The 18,702-nt window shown below is 44.2% G+C and overlaps 1 protein-coding gene across 3 annotated transcripts in view; it reads left to right on the forward strand.

The window, feature by feature from the left end:
• The window catches only part of DIS3L2 (DIS3 like 3'-5' exoribonuclease 2), a 180,386-nt gene that overhangs the window by 106,932 nt on the left and 54,752 nt on the right, over positions 1-18,702 (forward strand). For all 3 annotated transcript variants that reach the window (XM_030279947.4, XM_072933683.1, XM_030279949.4), the window contains 3 exons: positions 909-1,021; positions 7,906-8,013; positions 11,399-11,632. In XM_030279947.4, the coding sequence (XP_030135807.4) occupies positions 909-1,021; positions 7,906-8,013; positions 11,399-11,632 (455 nt within the window). The remainder of the gene's footprint in view (positions 1-908; positions 1,022-7,905; positions 8,014-11,398; positions 11,633-18,702) is intronic.

The following is an 18,702-nucleotide window of genomic DNA, read 5'->3' on the forward strand; positions in this document are numbered from 1 at the left end:
TTAGTGAATTCCTCTAAAGAACCAAGTGTTATAATTAGGAACCCGCTGCACTTAGAACTATTCTACAAATAAGCACCTCAAATCCAGCCTAGTCCTTCCAGAGAAAACAAAGGTCAATAGGCTGCTTTGAGGATTAGCAAACCCGAATTTCTTGGACTCAGGTACTAATTACTTCCAAAGCTGAGGATGATCACTACTTCCAAATCCGAATTACTGCCAAAACCTCATGATAAACCTCAGTAGTACTCAACTCCAGACTAACTTTTGACTTAAGATGCTTTTAAACTGGACTCAAATTAAAGGATCAAAGGCCAAATCTGAAGGAAAGGCAGGGTAAGGGTGGAAATATTCTTCTAGTGGAAAGCTGCACTTCTGCATGGCCTGATCCAAAGTAATTGAAGACTTCCCATGTCCCCAGCAGCAAACTGGGCTCAGACAGGTTGGTGCAGTTCTGATAACCCAAAAGTGTGTGTGACTGACTGCTCCATACCAGGGAAATGGGATCCTGCCGTGCCTGTGTGCTTGTGAGGTGGGGTTCCATCTTTCTTTCATGCTGTTGTGTGGCAGCAAAGGCGTGAGGACTGGGCTCACTATTACAAGTTCCTAACCGTAAAGATTTATCCACATGATTTTGAAGGGTTTTCACATTTCCACCTCTGTATTTGAGGATTCACTTCTGTGTACATTCACTGGTATGTTATAGCCACGGTGGTGGTGAATTTGAGAGCGTTCTGAGAGACCACCATTTTCATCCCAGGTGGAAGAAGTGGAAAGAAGTATGAGTTGTGAGATTTTAGTGTAAAGCAAAGAGGTTGTGGTAGCACTGGGGAAGGGGGAGAGGAATCAGAGTTAAATATGTCAGCAGTTCATTTCTGCTCACAGCCTACTGACTTCTTGTGCAATTGCAGGGAACTTGGAAGTGGGAGTCCACATCGCAGATGTGAGCTACTTCGTACTGGAAGACACAGCACTGGATAAAGTAGCAAGCGAAAGGGCCACCAGTGTCTATCTGGTGCAGAAGGTAAGGACAGCTTTTCCTTTGTTTGTCTGATGACTGTGCCTCCCATTTACCATAAATTCATTTGCAAGGTTTGTTTTCAGAAGCTCACAATCAAAATCTGGCTGTTATTGTAGGACATCTCCAAAAATGAGCAAGTTAATGGAAACACAGAAGCTAGCATAGCTGCTCACTACCTTGGAGCTTATGGCGAGAGGCTGGTGTGGAACAGCAGCTTGTGACCCTCTGACTGTGGTTAGGGAGTGCCCCACATGTGCCAGGGCTCACCAGCTCAGTGCTGGCCTGAGCCAAGCCTGATACACCCAAACTGGCTCCTCTGGTTTGCTCTTGGGGGCTTCAGATTGGCAGATGTGGAGGATTTTGTCTTGCCTTTGGTGCAAGAGTCCAGCTAATCCCTCCAAGAAATGGATTTGTGTCAGAGTGGGGTGTATAACACTCAAACAAACAAGCATCTTGAGTTAAAACAAAAGGTTCACACTCTTACTTTATCTGGATATTCCAAATAATGGAGGAATAGTGTTCCTTCATCATGCAATGAAAAGATGCTTGAAATTATACTGATTTTAGCTTACCAGAATCAAATGTTCAAGTTTAAAGTTGACTTCTAAGCTTTATAAATGAACAGGTTCAGGTTTAACATTGTTGGAAAGAAGTGTGTAGGCTTTGTCTGTGGCTGTCTCATTTTCAGTTGAATGTGAAGAAACACTTTGTAGCTCATCAGATACCACTGGCACTGTGCATGTAGGGAAGCTGGAAAACTTGGCTGTCAGTGTCCTGTGCAGGCTTGAAGCATCAGCTGCATGAAGAGGAGTGTTGAGGCAGTTTCATGGAGCAGATTAATCTGCCTCTTGCCACACTCCCATTCAGTCAGGCTGAAGTCCTTGTCTCCACAGCCCCTTCTGAAATGACAGGACATCTTTTCTGTAGTAAATAAGCGTGTCCTACTTGCTACTTAGGATTAGGAGTGATTCTTCCTGTCCCTTCCCTTCCTGGATGTTTTCAGGGTTGTTATCTGGGGACGTTTTTGTAATGATGCTTGTTTCAGTAGCTTCCTGTGTTCTCTCTTCAATTTCTGGATGATAAAATGATTTATATTACACTAGTGGAATCAAATTAATGGTTTGATATCAAGCTGTTTACCTTTAGCAGCTGTTCCATAGCTTTCTTTGGGTAGAAGCAGCAAGGCACAGTTGTGGGGGTCTCAGGGAGTCTGGTGGGTTTCAGCTCCCTGTGGAACCACTGTGACAGCAATGCCAAAGTGTCCCCACTGGGTCAGGGGTAGTGACACCAACAGCACACAGTTGCTCAGTGCTGGGAGACCCCTGTTTCTGTTCTTGCTGTTCTCCACAAGCGGCAAGCAATATGTATCTCATAGAAACAGCAGTTCTGGCACCAGTATTCCCAATTCTGCAGTCTCTCCAGTGATAAGCCCTTGGCTTCCCCCTCTGATGGATGACTCGATGATGAGAGGTGTGGGCTGGCCTAGGGGGGATGTCACTGGGGGCAGCAAAGCTGTACTCCAGGAGGATGTTGTGGCAATATTTCCAAGTCAAAATATTGTGGTTTGAGGCCATGTGATTCTTTTAGTCAACAGAGAAGGAAGATTTTTATAAAGAAAGGAGATATTTTTCATGAAAATCGAGTTGGATGCAGAAGCTAATTGAATTTTCTTTAAAAGTGACTTTTCCCTCCAGCACTGCCACTCCTGTGCAATGCCAGCATAAGTTACCTGCTGCCCCTAATCTTCAATTCATCTTCAGCTATTGTGGCCCAGCAGTCAGGATTAGTATTTTACCCACACTTCTGGCCTGCTGAAAACACATTTTGAAAACAGCAGACTCGGTTGGATGATGAAATTTGCAATATTTTAATTGCAAGAGATGAAGAGGAGGGAGGGGTTGGGCAAAGAAATGCAGCCAGACTATCTGAAACAAGATGGTATCGTGACTCCTGTAGAAAATATGCTTTCCTTTGATGAAACTGTTTCCTAAGACAGCTGTGATTCTGTGAGAGGTTAGCACCATGCTAATCCTCCAAAAGAAGTTAAATAAAGCCACATATTTAATTTTCCTGAACCAGAAGGGGAGTTATTGTGTAATTGTTAGTGGTCTATTTAATAGAAGTCAAAAGTTTTTGAAGTAAGAATGTATCAGGTTTTAAGAAGCAAGAAAACCTAAACAGTTTCCTCTTTTTTGGCACATCTCACGGTGTTATTTTAGGTGTGAAGCAGCTTGAGTGAGAGTTCAGCCATAAATCCCTATAATATTTTACTGGTCCTATTTTACACTGGAGATCAAAGATCGGAACTGTAAGCCTGTCTTCATGTTGAGTCCAAGGACTTCAAGACATTCACTTTTGACACCAGCAGGTTGTCAGGGTGTTGATATTTTGATAATTTCAGGCTCAGTAACAAAGAGTTGCTCAAACTCTGAATTCATGGAAGTGTTGATACAACTCCTGAGGAGAAATCTTGGCTCATAAACAAATTGCCTATTTCCTTTGAGTAACTTTTAGTGTACAAGCAAGAGACTTGCTAAGTCCACTCCACTGTTGAACTTCAACATTCTCCTACCAGCTCTAGTGGAAACTCTTGGTTAATACAATTCCTCCCTATTGGATTAACTGTGGGAGAAGGATCACCTTGGGAATCAGTGGTGGTCATAATCAACCTGAGCCAAGAATTAAGGGGCAGCCAAAGCAGATGCCAGCAGAATGAAATTGTTTGAAGGGAGCAAAATTGCTCATGTAACTTTGTGAAGATAAGGGATTATGCTTGAGCAGAGTTTGGTTTTGGTTTTTTTTTTCCCTTTAGCTGGCTGACCAGTTTTCCCCTTTTATTCCTTGAAAAGCTGCTACAGGGAGTCCACTGATCAGAGGTGCTCTGGGCTAACCTGCTCTGAACCTGGCCAGTGAGTTAGTCCTGGCTGCAGCAGATGTTTCTGATTTTATAGGGAGCAAGAATTTTTATCATCCCAGCATACATGTGATCACTCCCTCCCCTGCCCAGCTTCCTAGGAATAAGTCTGAGACTGGAAACTCACATTTGGTTTCTGGAAGCACTTTATTAGTTGAAGAGACAAAAGAAAACAAACCCAGGGCTCTCACAAGCAGGGATTTGGATCTTCCCCTGCAGAGGAGCCAGCTGCTAAGCAGTGTGACCAGACATGGTCACAGGACCATCTGTTTTATAGTGCCAGCATGATGGTGTGTAGGACCCCCCAGCCCCAGAAGTGCCCTCTCTCACTTTGGTTTTCCAGTGGTGCCATTGCTTTGGCTTTCTGGGATGTGTGGCTGCCTGCAGGGAGAACCAGGAGCATGGAGCAGGCTGTCAGGCCATGCTGGACAGCTGAGTCTCAAGGGTAGTGCTGAAGACTTTGCATTTAGGACTTGGAAATAGGGAGAGATTGTTTGTCTGTGGTTTGATTTGCAATGCAGCTGCTAGCATTGATACCAGCCTTCTACTCAAAGAAGTGCCCTTTGCAGTGTCTCTTGGGCACTGCATGGCTTGTGGGGAGAGATGATGTCTTTTATTAGCCTGACTGATAGAGGGGGATTAAAACCAGACAAGCTCTCGCCACCCAGGCCCTGATTCCTATGACACGTTCACTAGAAAGGATTTCCTGGGGAGTGTAGCTCCTTTTTTACATTGTAAATTTTTTTTTGTCTAGCCCTGCTGAGCCTCTCCAACTGCATTTCTAGATTCAGCTACATTTATAAACCTCTTATTCCAGGTTTATGACCCCTGTATAAGCCCAGGTGACTTTATTTCCATCTGCAGTAAAATCAAGCTGAATGATGCGATCCCCAACATCAGCACATCCGTAGCAATTTGCCAAGGAAACCACTTCCCACTGGAGGTGCTGTCCCTCGGCAGCATTTCAGCTTGCTGGATTCCTGCATGCCCTGGCACTCCACAGGACATCTGGCAGCCACTGCTGGCTCTTGGCAGACAGTCACGGGAAGGGCAGAGCATTAAAAAGGTGCCGGGCAACCTCTGGATTATTCAAGGCAATTCTACACAACTCTGATATTCTGCAAATCTGGACATTAAAGATGTGCTTAGGGAAATCTCTCATCCCGTGTCTCTGTCAGAAAGAGATGGAGATAATCCTGTTGCCAGAGTTCCTCTGGGCAGCCCTTGGGATCACTCCTGGAACATCTTGCTTTCTGAGTGTGACACAATTGTGACATCTTTGTATGTTAAATGCTGGGCTTGCAGTTACTGGGAATCCTTTCAGGCTGTGACTGTATCATGTTAAGGAAAAAGGAAATGTATATTTATAACTTAAATTCCTGTGCCTTGTGACAGTATGTTTATACTCTGTGTAGAGGGTGAAGAGGAATCGTGATGTTAAAACAGGAGGCAGTGAGCCAAGACTGTTGTGGTGCTGGAAACAGGTTTCTTTTAATTCAGTAAGGTGGAATAAATTGAAATACCTTCAGTGCAAGGTCAGGTTATGTTATGTATGTGTTTGCTGAGCCCAGGAAAAGTTTGATTGCATTCTTACTCTCTCATGAGACTTCCTCCATGGCTTAGGTTAAGTTACTTTGCCTAAAGTTTCTCTCCTGTAAAACAAAGGTAACACAGGCTGGTGCTTCCCTAACAGTAGATTTGTTACAGCTAATTGCTTGGCGAGTGTTTAGTGCTGTAATTATGATCTGAGTTAAAGCTTTGCTTATGTTTCACATCATTGAAAGCCCTTCCATTGAATTACAGCCTCTTGAATGGGATATTAATCCTGCTCGAGTACACTTAAAGCGAGCATGGGCTTTTGTGTTCCATGTAGGCATTTTTCTAGCAAACTGGTATTACTCCAGGAGATGTGAAGGGAAAGAGGATGTGCAAAGGCACACAAATATTCAGTAAGTACCGACCATTATCAGATGATCAGAGTTGGGGACAGAGAGAAAGGCAGCTTTTAATTCAGGTGGGAAAGGGCATGGGAGCTTTTATTAAATTACCAGCACTTTGTTCACTGTGACCTGAACCTCTGGGTCTTAAGGTGGTCATGGGTGATCTTAGGCAGGCAGGGATTTCCCAGAGTCTATAAAACTATTTTCTCTCTTTTCTGATATGGGTTAGCATCACTTACACTGAATTTATACCCTTGTGGTGCAGGTCCTTCCAGGCAGCATGGGCAGGCTCACGTACCCGGGCAGTGAGTTATGAATGTAGCAGTATTGTTAACATTCTGTTTGCAGCTGCAGTAACAGAGCTGGCAGCCTTTGTGTTGCGGGAAACAGCTTATCACAAGCTGTGCCCTTGTGACCTTCCAGGAGAACCAGGGCTGCTGATTCATGGTGTGACCCCCCGAGAGCCCCAGACCATACATTTAACCTTTTGGCACTACTGTGCACCACAGTTAGAAGGGATTTATAGCCATTTTCTGGTGCCAAACAACAAATTGATTAAATATTTTAAGTCTTTCCTTCAAAGAAAAAGGTAAGTGTAAAGTGGGTGCACCCGAGGAGAAAACAGGCGCCTGAGACTGTTTTTTCATACTGTTTTGAAGAAAAGTGGTTCTCCTGCCTCCAAGTAGAAAAAGTTATCTCTGGAATCACTAAATAGGTGTCAGAGTTTGGAAAAGTTGGGATTTGTATGCCAGTCAGCTTCCTGCTGGTCCTATATTTACAGGCTGGCACACAGAGCCGTCAAAATGGAAAGTAAATTAAATAGCTAAATTACTTTATGGCACACAAGTAGAGCATTTCTCTCTGTTTTTCTGAACAGCACCATTCCATGTTGCTACTCAAAATAAACCAGAGGAGTAATGTAGTGGTTTTTTGAGGGCAGTTATTGCTTCTTCACAAAGGTAAATAATGAGAAGGGAAGTCAGAAGTGGAACTCAAATAATGAGTTTTGCTTCATTAAGCAGCTGCTAAAAATTATCTTTAATACAGACTTCACTTAGGAAATAACTCAGGGATGGTGGAAACCCTTGGAGCTACTCAGGTTTGCTCTAGCATGAATATGCACATAAGCTTTAGCTTTGTTGGTGTAATCAGGTGAGTAATTTGGGATTTGGTAATTCAACGTTCAGCAGCAGAAGTATTCATTAATTGTAAGGAATTAGGACATGGGTTAAAAAATCCTGCAGAAATTTATGCTGGCTGACATAAATTTTGTTCAAATTTTGAGTATAATAAAGTAATTGTTCTCCATTTGCAAACAGCATGGTCAATAGTCATAACACAGGTACTTTTGTTTATCTCACCTACATCTACAAGTTCCTGTCTGTGCTGTAAAGCATGGTTCAATCTTCATTGTGTTGCCTGGGAGGTTTAATTTATGCTTTACAGAGAGCAGACTTTCATTTACTTCTTGGTTACATGGTATTCAGTGGGAAAGCAAGAAACACAGTTCCCCAATTCAACCTCTTCACCTCCTGAATGCCAGGACCATGTTTCTTCAACATTAAATTTCCTGATGTGCCCTTCCTCATTCTTTTCAGTGCCAAAGAAGTGGAAAACAGAGTGAACTTTGTGACCTTAAAAGTTGCAGTGTAACTGTTTGCATAACCAAGGGTCCACATTACTCCCTTCCATTCTTTGGAGGGGAGCACTAGGAATAATTCCCAGGTTGGAGACTTAAAACTGCCTCTGGTCCCATTGAGGGACAGGGCTGATGTGGATGTTGGTGGCCTTAAACATGTCTGAAATCCTCTCATTTCAGAGGATTTGTTTTATTTCCTCATTCCATGCCAGCATGCTGTCTGCCATGTGATACAGCTCTGGCATGGGTGATGCATCCCAGAGCTGTGACGTGGCCACTCCTGCCACAGAGAACGTGATGCTGACAGCTTAACACATTTTCTCTTTACCAGCTGGTCAGGGAAGCTTGTCCACACTAAAAGCTTGTGTCTCACCAAGGCTCTCTTCTCTTGCAGGTGATCCCAATGCTTCCCAGGCTGCTCTGTGAAGAGCTCTGCAGTCTCAATCCCATGCAAGACAGACTGACATTCTCTGTGATTTGGAAGTTGACTCCAGAAGGAAAGGTACCTTAGGCAGCAGGCAGTCACCCTGCTAATCAGTCCTCCCTTGGTGGCCAACCCCGACTCTAGTGGTAAAAATGTCATCCCTCAACACTCAGGTGGCTAGGAAAGGTGAAAAAATACTGGAGGATGTAGGACTGTCCCTGTGTCTTGTCTTGCTGATGACATACTGTGGAATTTCTAACTGGAATAATCCCTCAACATGATTGGGAAAGGATGAATATTTGTCTGAATCTCAGGAATGGAGAATGTCCTGCTCCTTGCCAGGTCACCCAACCATTTAATGTCTTACCTCCAGCAGCAATTCAGTGCTAATGGTTAGGGTGGGATGAGATGTGCCCTGACTCCAGGCCTGCCTCGTGCTCACGGGCAGTTGTGCAGTGCGGTGGTGCAGTATTGCCTCTGTGGCCTCTTTGGTAAACAGGCTGTTTAATTCCTCTTCAGAGCTGCAAATGACGTCTATCCAAATAAAGCATGATAGCCCTTCAGCAAAGGCTCCATCCCCTCTGCATGTGTTATTTCCAGGGAGCAGTTGTGGAGGCTTTCTGTTGGTGGACTGAGCTGCCTTCAGCTCCTTGCCACCACTCCCCTCCCTATTTCTCTCCCACACTCTTTGTTACCCTAAAATCTCCTCTCTGGTGATCACAGGGTCCTTTTACTAATCTCCCCTTACTAATCAGGGAGGACTAAAAACTGGCAGTACCAGAGCACTCTTAGTTTGTGCAAAATACACTTTTTGTACTCAGAGGTTTTTTAACCATTGTTGTTACATATACAACTCTTTCTGTAGACAGTATTTCTTGTGCCAATTTGGTAATTTTTCACGAAGATTCACCTCCTTATTATTGTCCCAGCTGCTCTAAAGGATGCTGAATCTATCTTAGTGCTTTAGCAAAATACAGTTGCAGTCCTGATTCTTTATTTCTGCAGTGAACCCCTGCTCTGGCACTGAGGTGGGTTGTATTTTTCTGCTGTGAAAAGTGTTCCCCTTCCTGTAGCAACAGCATGATTGCTCATGAGACCTTTAAGAGTAGCTACTAGGTAGAGCTTTTATTGACTCTGAGTTGTCTTTGAACAGCTAAAGGTCAAGTCTTAATTAAAATAAGCGTTTAATTACATCTTGTCTCTTGTCCCATGCGATATATCCGTTGTGTTTCAAGCAGTGCTCAATCCAACCCTGTCTGACCAGTGGGGAAATAGAGGAGCTGTAGCATTCAGCTCAGTGAGCAGACCTCTGGAGTGGTCGGGGCTGAGGCCATGCTGTCCCTGGGAGAGCAGACTGCCTGTGGCCATCTCAGCAAACTGGTTTCTCCTACAAGGCCTTTCAGGGTTAGTCTTACTCGAGGTCACTTGATGTGGATGTCAGGTGAAGACTGGAGAAGAATTTTTTCTTTCCAAGAGGAAAAGTGGTAGTAGGGCTTTTGCCCAGGAGGGCATTCTTCTGAAAGCTGGTATTTCTAGGTGTTAGTATACCTGTATCTCAGTGCAAACAGGATCACATGCTCCCCCATGGTCTGCTGGGTGAAAGGGAGGTGAGTCAAAGGCCCCAGCACAGCCCTTGAACCTCAGCTGCTGGTGGAGAGCCATGAGAGCACTGACAGTGAGGACAGAATATTGCTCAGGACTATGGGTTTTTCTCAAAAACAGGCAGAAGTGGGGAAACCTTGTCATAACTTTAGAAATCCTTTAGATGTTGGTGCTCTGTGTGGACTCTGGGTGCACCAGGTTTGCTGTGATGGGGGAGACCTTGCACACTGATCTTGTGGGCTACTCATTGTAATCTCTAGGTCCCAGCACACAACCCCCAGATGTTGCTCCTCCGCTGTGCCTTGCCCATCCCTCAGCCATGGTACACGGGCCAGCCCATGGGAGCTTGCCCATTCTCCTGCTGGGGCTTCCAAAGCAGAGGCTGCTGACCTACTGGACATGCGTCCCCCATCACCACAAGAAGCTGAACTGCATTGAACAGATGCAGCAGAACACAGAGCAGGTGCTGCCACCACTCACCACTGTCACAACATCCGTCCAGCTTTGTGGCTTTCTCTTCCTTTCTTTCTCCACAGCACAGAGGAAGAGACACAGAGAATAACCATGAGCTGATGGTCAGAGAACTTTATATTGCAAGATGCTACTTGCTGCATCTCTGCTATTAAAGCACTTTCAAAGTGGAAATAAGCTTAAAGGCCTGTGGCTTTCAGAGCTCTGTATTGAGTTATGAAGCACCTCTGTGATGTATTAGGGAAGGAAGCAGCAAAGGAGTTTTGGGAATCAGTCCCTTCCTGTTAAGAGGAATGTTTGTCTGAAGCAGTGTCCTTAATGAGGCTGTCACAGAGAGCTCACTCTTCTCCCTGGACACTGTCACTTGCAGAATTTACCTTGCCCTGTTGGGCTGATGAAGGGGTAAGGTGACACTGGCAGCTAAGGCAGAATTACAATTCTTCAATCATTCTCTGAGCACCTGTGCTTTGAATGGTTTATCACAAACTGCATCTGTCTCCAGAGCCCTCATGCCAATGCTCTTTGCTTTTGTGAAGATCCTTCTGCCTATGTCCCTCAGCACTTTATCACTGACTTGATGAGCTGCTGGATTGATTCTCTTATATATCTCAGATGAAAATAGGTTTTCTTGTCTGCTTTAGGAAATAATTCTGAATTCCTACTTTTACATTGGTATTTTTTTTGGGAGGCTTCTGGTTTAAAATAAAATCATTTTATAAGCATTTTATTGAATATTTTACTCTCAATTCCAAAGTAGTTTAGAAGCCCAGAAAGGTTCCTGGCTTGAGTTCGGACCTAGAACTATGGACATGATCAGAGAAACAAGGAGTCAGTAACTGTCCCTCTCTCCTCCAGACCCACCAAAGTCCTACTCAGGCACTTTCACAAGTGCTAGTCAGATGTTTGGGGTCCTGCAGTACTCCTGAAAACAGTATTTTAAGGCCAGCCCCTCGTGCCCTGGTGGCCAGACTTTAGGTAAATCTTTTGTATTTTAGGCAGGAGAACCTCTCTGGCATGTGTGTATCTGCCTGTTGTCACTCCTGCACCTGGTGACCTGTGAGTCAACAGGCTGGTTTCAACTCCCACATGGTCTGTAGTCCTTGGAGCTCTGTGGAGAGGGGAAGTCAGGTAGAGTAGGGGGATCCAAGCAGTCTCCTATGTATATGCACAATATATTGTTACCTGTTACTTGCATATACAGGTTACTAGATGCTAGAGAATCTGCATGAGCAAAAGGCCTGAAGGTCTCAGTAGGACAAGATCTTCACTCAGAGATCACAGGTAGAGGGGAAGTCTGCTGTCATCCCTCCCAGTGTTTGTACAACTTCCCAAGCTTTTGTGCACCGGAAGAATGAGTCCTCAGATCAATTTTCATGTGGCAATTTTGCAGATCCTTGAGGAGTGGTTTGGGCAGACGGTCATCTGCTCCTGCGTGAAGCTCAGCTATGACCATGCCCAGAGCATGATTGACAGCCCTGGGAAGGTGTTGTCACCTGAAGAGCTCCCCCCTGTCTCACCTGAGCACTCGATAGCCAAGATCCAGGAGGCTGTGCTGAGCCTGCATCGAGTCGCGCAGCGCCTGCGCAAGCAGCGCTTCACCGAGGGTGCCCTGCACTTAGACCAGGTAAGGTGTAAGTCCAGCCCCTTCAGGCTTCACCAAAGCAATTTCACCTTGTACTCTCTAAGAATTTCCTCGCCAGCCTGAAAACTCAAAGGCTAAAATCAAGGCTGGAATAGAAAGTCAGGTTTGAGTGCCAATGTTGTCTTAAGAGCGGCATCAAATTATGTACCATAAGCAGTAAGTAGGATGGAAAGAAAAAAATCCCTGGTTTTTAAGGAGTGATCCATTTTCCAGCATTTTTCAAAATCCTAAAACCCTGTTGGACTGGGTAAGTAATTCATGGAGTGAAACAAATCATGACAGTGTCCTTCATTATCATGCAGTTCAGATATTAGTGCACATTTCACTGGGAAAGGCTCATCCTCCACATTTTTTTCTATGCTTGCAATATTCTTGTTTTCCACAGCTTTCATAGCAGTTCTCTGTGCTGGGAAAATGGCTAAATGTTATCTAAGCTAATACTTGTAACTGTTGGGTGTGTTTCAGAGGAAAAAATGCTAGTGGGGAGGTTTTCTGTCTGGGGTGATTTAAATAATCTTGTATCAGTAGTGGTATGTGTCATTTCTATTTTACAAGGAGATCCAGATATTTTAGGCTATCACAGCAAAAAACACTTTTGCATGATGTTCAGCTGCTCTTAGGTGACTTCTGATAGTTTTTGTGGATAGGAGGTTCCAGTAATTGCTAGAACCCAGTGGTCTTCGTGAGCAGTAGACAAAATAACCTCTTAATATAAGGAAGCTCTATTGTTTCATTTTGCAAAAGGAGTGTGAGTCAACATGAGGATATTGCTGAGAAAGAAGCTAGGAGTGGTGTAAACAGGGCTATTGTATGTAAGACATATGTTATAACCCTTCCATTTTACTCAGCATTGTAGTGTTGTCTCCAGTTGCAGGAAAGTCTAATTTTAGAGAAATCATTGCAGAGCAACAGGAGCAAGAAGTGTCTATAATCTGTGACCTTCCCCATCATTCTGGTGGAGCTGCTGTAAAGAAGAGGCAATGTGCTTTCCCCCATGTCTGGACAGAATGACAAATTTGTATCTTGAGTTTCAGCAGAGGAGTTTTTTATTTTAGGATAAGCCTTCTGCTGTAGTGTCTGAGGCTATCTTGCCTACATCTTTTGTAGGAGGTCTTGGACGACTTGGTTCAGCACACATAAAGGAGCCTGGAGCAAGGATATTTGCTTAAGGTCCCCCTAAATTAATTTGAAAATTATTTTGGGAAATCAAACTTCCACTTTGAAGTTTTCTTGAACCTCTTCTGGAACAGAGACTCTCTTCTTTGAGATTTAGTGTAAAATTGCTAATAAATTGGGCTTTTGCTCCCAAGCACACCCTGAATGCTAGAGAAGCATAAAAATCACAGCTTTTGCACAAGATTAGCTGCCTGGGAAACCTTGGAGCTATCTGGCTTGGAAAAAGGGTCCATGGTGACTGGGAGCTGTGGCCCAGAAAGGTCACCAGCTGCCTTCCACAAGTCACTGCTAGAGTGTAGTGCTGACTGCTAGCTGTGTGCCTCTGAGTTGACTTACCTGTTATCAAACTAACCTCAGGGGAAATATGTTTTAAACCAGCTGTGACATTTTCAATGGGAGGATTTGGCCAGGGAAGCATCCTGTTCCAGTGATAGCCCATAAAAGATTAGCCGTGTTTTGTTTTGCTCTGTGCTCCTACAGAGGAGCCATTAAAGAGAACATATTGTAGCATCATTTGTGAGATTGGGATTAAAAACCACAGCTAAGGGCATCAGAGGCCGTTGATTCCTGCTCAGCCTAGTTCCCAACCATCATGATAAACTGAGTTATATCTCACAAGTGGCACTTTACACTGTGCAGAATCTCTCTCCTCTGGCAAGAATGTCAAAGTAATGGTCTTTGAGAAGGAAGCGTATTTTACATCAAGGGACACTTTCACCACACTTAGTCGAGTCAAGTACTGCCCTGATAGCTTTATTTTGATAAACTACACCCTCTCCAGCCCATGGAGGAAGTGTTGCTCCAAGGCCTAAGTATGAAGAGTGTGTGAGGGACAGGTCTGGGGACATGGCCAGTGGCATATGGCAGGACAAAGCAATCTGTGTCCCTTAATAGAAGGAGACAAATTCCTCTACTCTTGCTTCCCCAGTTCCCCGAGTTCCCATGGGCACAGCTGTGTGCCATGTCCCACTTCCAGCCTCAAGTGAGCAAGCAAGGGTGGGTCCAAATGGGAAATACACCTTTCTAATCACTGGACCTCTCACTGATTTCCTGTTGAGTAATGTAAATCTTGAACAATGGAAGACAAACTCCAGCAGGAAGCTTGGGGCAATGAATTATCGGATTCCAAATAAATCTGTGAGTGAAGGAAATGATCATCTCACAGTCTTAAGGGAGGGGGTGGCTGAGCATGGATGACTCCTGTGCTTTTTTTTCCAGGGGATGTGAGCCCTCTTCCTATACACTGTGTTATGTTTGGGAGTTCTACCATGGGGTAACTCCTGGTGGAACAGTGATGACTTCTTTTGCTTACTTCCGCCCTGCCATTTTTCAGTGTGAAGTGTTCTTCTGCTTCCTGTTGGTATTAAGAAAATCCTGGGGGAAGGAATCTCTCATCCTCCTTTGCCACTGGCTGTGGTGGCTTTGAGCTGGTACTCTCCCTGTCTGCCTCAGTTGTTTCTTTGGAACAATACTGATTTGTCCCATAGTATCCATGTAGTTTAAGATTTATTCCCCAAAACTAAGAACATTTCTCAGATGAAGCCATTCATGGGCATATCTTTATAACTGCAGAAATACTGGCTGGCCAGGGAGCTCCTTGGACGTGACACAGGATGGCTCCAGTAGGATGCAGCAGTGTCAGGCTGGTCCTGCTGGGGTGAGAAGAATGTCACTGCTGATTTTTTATGATCTAATGTGAGAGCAGCATCTGCTTGCCCATAATTTTATCTTTTAGCAGCAATTTTAGAAGCAGGGATCTCCATAGCTCAACGGATGAAGAATATATATATAAATATTCTTCATCTGTTGGGCTATGGGGAACATATACACACACACACACACACACACACACACATATATATATATGTACACATTCTTCTATATAATATACATATTCTTCTACATAAAAAACCATAAAATTTAATAGCTTTGGAATCACATATCTGGGTCACACAGAAGACTGTGAGACATTACAGAGATAGTACACAGTCTGGAAAGCTTAGGATTTGTGGGTTCAGTGTCAGTATATGTGTGTCTCTTGGGGCTGTGTAATTTTGAATTCTTGCTTTAATTTAAACCTGGCCGTGACTTTTACCTACATACCTGTGACCCACTCTTTCCCCCCACTCCCCAGTTTCTTTTATGCCTCTGCAGAGGTCTGGGAATCCTGCTGGCATTGCAGGAATCCTGCTGCATTGGACCTTGGGTCTGAGGACTGTGTTTGTCATTCTGTGGGGATCCAGCTGTCCCTATAGGCCCCTTCTGGAGCTTTTTCCCTAGAATATGGTTTCCTGTGCTGCCTGCCAGCTTCCTAGCTCCAAAAAGCAGCTGAGCTGAGTTTTAAAGGTTTAAAGACTTTGCACCTTCAACAGCTAAGAAGCTTATGAAACTTTGTCCACACAGACAGAGATTAATGTATTTCTTTGCCTTCTCATTCAGAGCTGCAGCTTTTAGGTGCAAAGGCAAGAAGTCTTGTGTGTGACTAAGAGAAAATGTTCAGGTATTTTACAATATTGTCTTCCCCCTCCCAACACCTCCTTCCTGCACAGGACCATGAAATGCCAGCCCTGTGCTGTCCTCTCACAGCTCCTGGTGTACCCAGTCTATGAATTGGAGCAGAGATCTGACCTGGTTTAAAAAGCAAAGTGCGCACAACGCACAGCTTTCCATTTTTTTTTTCCTGGCCAGGTTACTTTGAAGCTGGATCACTTCCCCAGCCCACAGCTTTTAGAAACACTAGCCAGAGAATCAGATAGAAACTTGCTTTCAACAAAAACCATCAAGTTTGCAGAAAAGCTTCTTAGCTCCAGCCTGCCTAGAGGAGACTTGCTGATAAATGGTTCTCCTTTGGCCTCAGCAGTTTAGAAATGAATCACGAGGACAGATGCCTACAGGAAGACAGGTTAAAAAGGATTTCTATGCCTTTTTAAAATGAGAATACCCCGGGATGCTGATCTGTCTCTATGACAACTCTCTGTGAGCTATGCCAGTGATTCTACCTTTACCAGCACACTTAACACCTGGGTGCTCAAAACATCAGCATTGACCAAAGTTCCCTGTGAGAACAACCCAAAGTTCATTTGCATTGTACCAGTTAATGGCACTGAATTGTTTGCTTTTCTCCTTGTTTTCTGCAAAACAGACATTTTAGCTTTGCATGTGTGTGGGAAAAGGGAAGGAAAAAAAGGACAAAAATGACAAAGATGAGAGTGTTATACGAATTTAAGTGTTGAATTGGTATGAAATGGTCTCACTTCTGCTTGCTCCCAGCTTGTGTATGATGCTATTGTCTTGTCATGTGAGCAAGGGTTGCTGTTCCATGTGGGTCTGTATTGTTTTGAGTATCTTAGAGATAGTAAAAATTGTATTGTTGTAGCTCTGGGACACTGGAGACCTATGGTTTTGTCCCATGGCTGCTGAGGATAAGGAAATCTGTGATCTTTGAGAATAGCTTTCTTTATTTAAGGCTGGTGGTACTGCTAAAGTAAGAGAGCATTTAATAGAGCTTCAGGAAATGTAGGGAAACAAGCACAAGGGTCCCAAACACCAAGATGTGTGCAGAATGCCAGCTCCAATCCACCCAGGTATGTGACATACAGGATTTAGTAGCCAGCTCTGTATAGTTTTTGAAGCCCTAAGAACCTAGTCTGCCTACTTGGTGCAAATGGCTTCGAGAAGTTGACTCAAGCCACTCACACATGGAAAGCGAGGAGGAGGAAGGACACTGCCTGTGACACTCTGTGTTGGGAGATTTTGGTTTTGGTTGTGGCTAATGGGATAGCACTGAAACATGTATTTTTAGACAGTTGTCGTTGCTAATGCTATTTAATTGTAAATCTTAAGAACCAGAAATTAATTACTCTCATTATTAAAATTTTCCAATATGAGCAACTGCTGGAAATAATTGTGGGAAATTGTTTTGTCGTATTTCCTGCCTGATATCTGTATAGTAAGCATTCAGGTCTTTTATTCTTGCTTTTTGAAAGTAATAAATATTTTTACCCTGGTTAAACAGTCATTGTGTGCAAAATACAGTTAATTAGTATATGAATGGAAGAGTTAGGGTTGGAAGACATTATTTAGATGGGGCAGAAAAGGGCTATAATGTTGCACAGACTTCAGTCTGAGATGTTTCCTTTACTAGCATGTTCTGAATTTATGTCTTAAAATGCTGTTGGGGCAGAAAGATTTGTCCTGGCTTGACTACTCCCTGGAGTGATCCTTAAGTTTTCTGTCCAAGGCTGCTGTATGTGCTAGCCCTGCACTTTGAGTGCATGGACTGTTCAAGGGAGAAGTAAATGGCCTTTTCTCCAGCCCCTGACTGGAGCAGGGTCTACATCTCTTAGCCATTCTCAAAAAGAAAGTTGTGGTGCTCATTGCATGGCATATGATGTTGGTACCAAATTCATCTCAGATTTGGGTCCATCTGAGTAGGTTGAGGTGTAGGTACCTGGCTGGGCACTTGGCTTTGGTGCAAGAGAAAATCCAAAAGGCCCATCTATAAAAGCCTGAAAACTGCTGTGATACCTCCCTAAAGAGGCTGTTACAGCAAAAGTGCATGAACATGCCAGCAGAGGCAGGGTGGGCAACATGTACAGGGCTGTGAGATAAATGGAAACTCAGACTGACAAGGAGCTTTCACTATTCACTTCCTATCACAATTCCACCATTGTCTGCTCCTTCTCTTTGATGTCTGGTTAAAGAGACATCACTGAAACCCAGAATGGGGACAGCAGGTGCTATACGATCATTATGGATAGTTACTTATACTGTGTGATACATAAGGCAGCTGGGGGAATGCTGGATGTACTTGGAGATTAATTTCCTCTGGGGATTTTATGTCTTTTATGTAGCCCCAGTTAATACATCAAAATGAGCATCTGAGGCCGTAGCTTCCTCCTGGGGAATGGTACTCTCCTGCAGGAGTACCCAAAACACCTATACAAAGGTGTGTCAGAAAAGTAAGGGAGGGTTTTCAGCATGTCTTCCCTGCAGTACCACAGAGGAACATGGTGCTTGGCAGGAAAATACGAGCTGTCACCACTGTGATCAGGAGCTGCTACAGCTGAGGTCGGAAGTTTGCACACACACAGAGGATCCACATTGGATGGAGGTGTTCTGGGATCATGTTATAGAGAGCTATATCATGTTATATCATGTTATATGTTGGCTGAGCACCTCTCTGCTTGCATGGAAATGTTTGCATTGCCAGGAGGTTTTAAAATAATTTGATTAAATTAGGATTTTGAGTGGAAAGCTCTCTGAATCTAGTCTTTTGCCCTGGGATTTTAATGAAATCTTCCCAGGGGTGTGAGTAGGATTGATGTCCTTGCACATGTCCCGCCGTTCCCCGATGGTTCTTTTCGAGCCAAGCAGCTGTGCCCCAGCAGGAGCAGGTGGTGAAATGGTCGAGCTGGCTCCGGCAGGAGGGGAGAGTCGGATGCTGGAGCACAGGGCTCGGCTGTGGAGCATTGTGCTGGGAGCCACTGCAGCCAGATGTCTGGGCAAACACAGCCAGGAAGGAGCTCCCCACACAGTGGTGCTCTGGCATTAATTTACCATCAGTAATGCAAGAGTGGGTTATGACTTTATTCTTCCTGGAGAAAGTATTCCAGCCACTAGCTCAGATATTCAAGACCTCCGGTGATGTACGAGTGGTTTTCTTCTAAACAAACACAGCTTAACCCTTGAGTTCTATTAAATCTATCACAGACGTGCAAGCTGAGGAACTTCTCTGTAAAAAACGGGTCTTTTGCTTTAATTTTGAGATGCTGTGGGACACAGCAGAAGTGTTAGTTGTTCTTTCACCTGCTAGCCTCAGAGCAAGTATCAGAGGGGAGGCTGGCTCCATCCTTTCAGATGATGGGAATGGTATG

This window comes from Taeniopygia guttata, chromosome 9 (genome assembly GCF_048771995.1).
Source record: "Taeniopygia guttata chromosome 9, bTaeGut7.mat, whole genome shotgun sequence".
NCBI classification, from domain to species: domain Eukaryota; kingdom Metazoa; phylum Chordata; class Aves; order Passeriformes; family Estrildidae; genus Taeniopygia; species Taeniopygia guttata.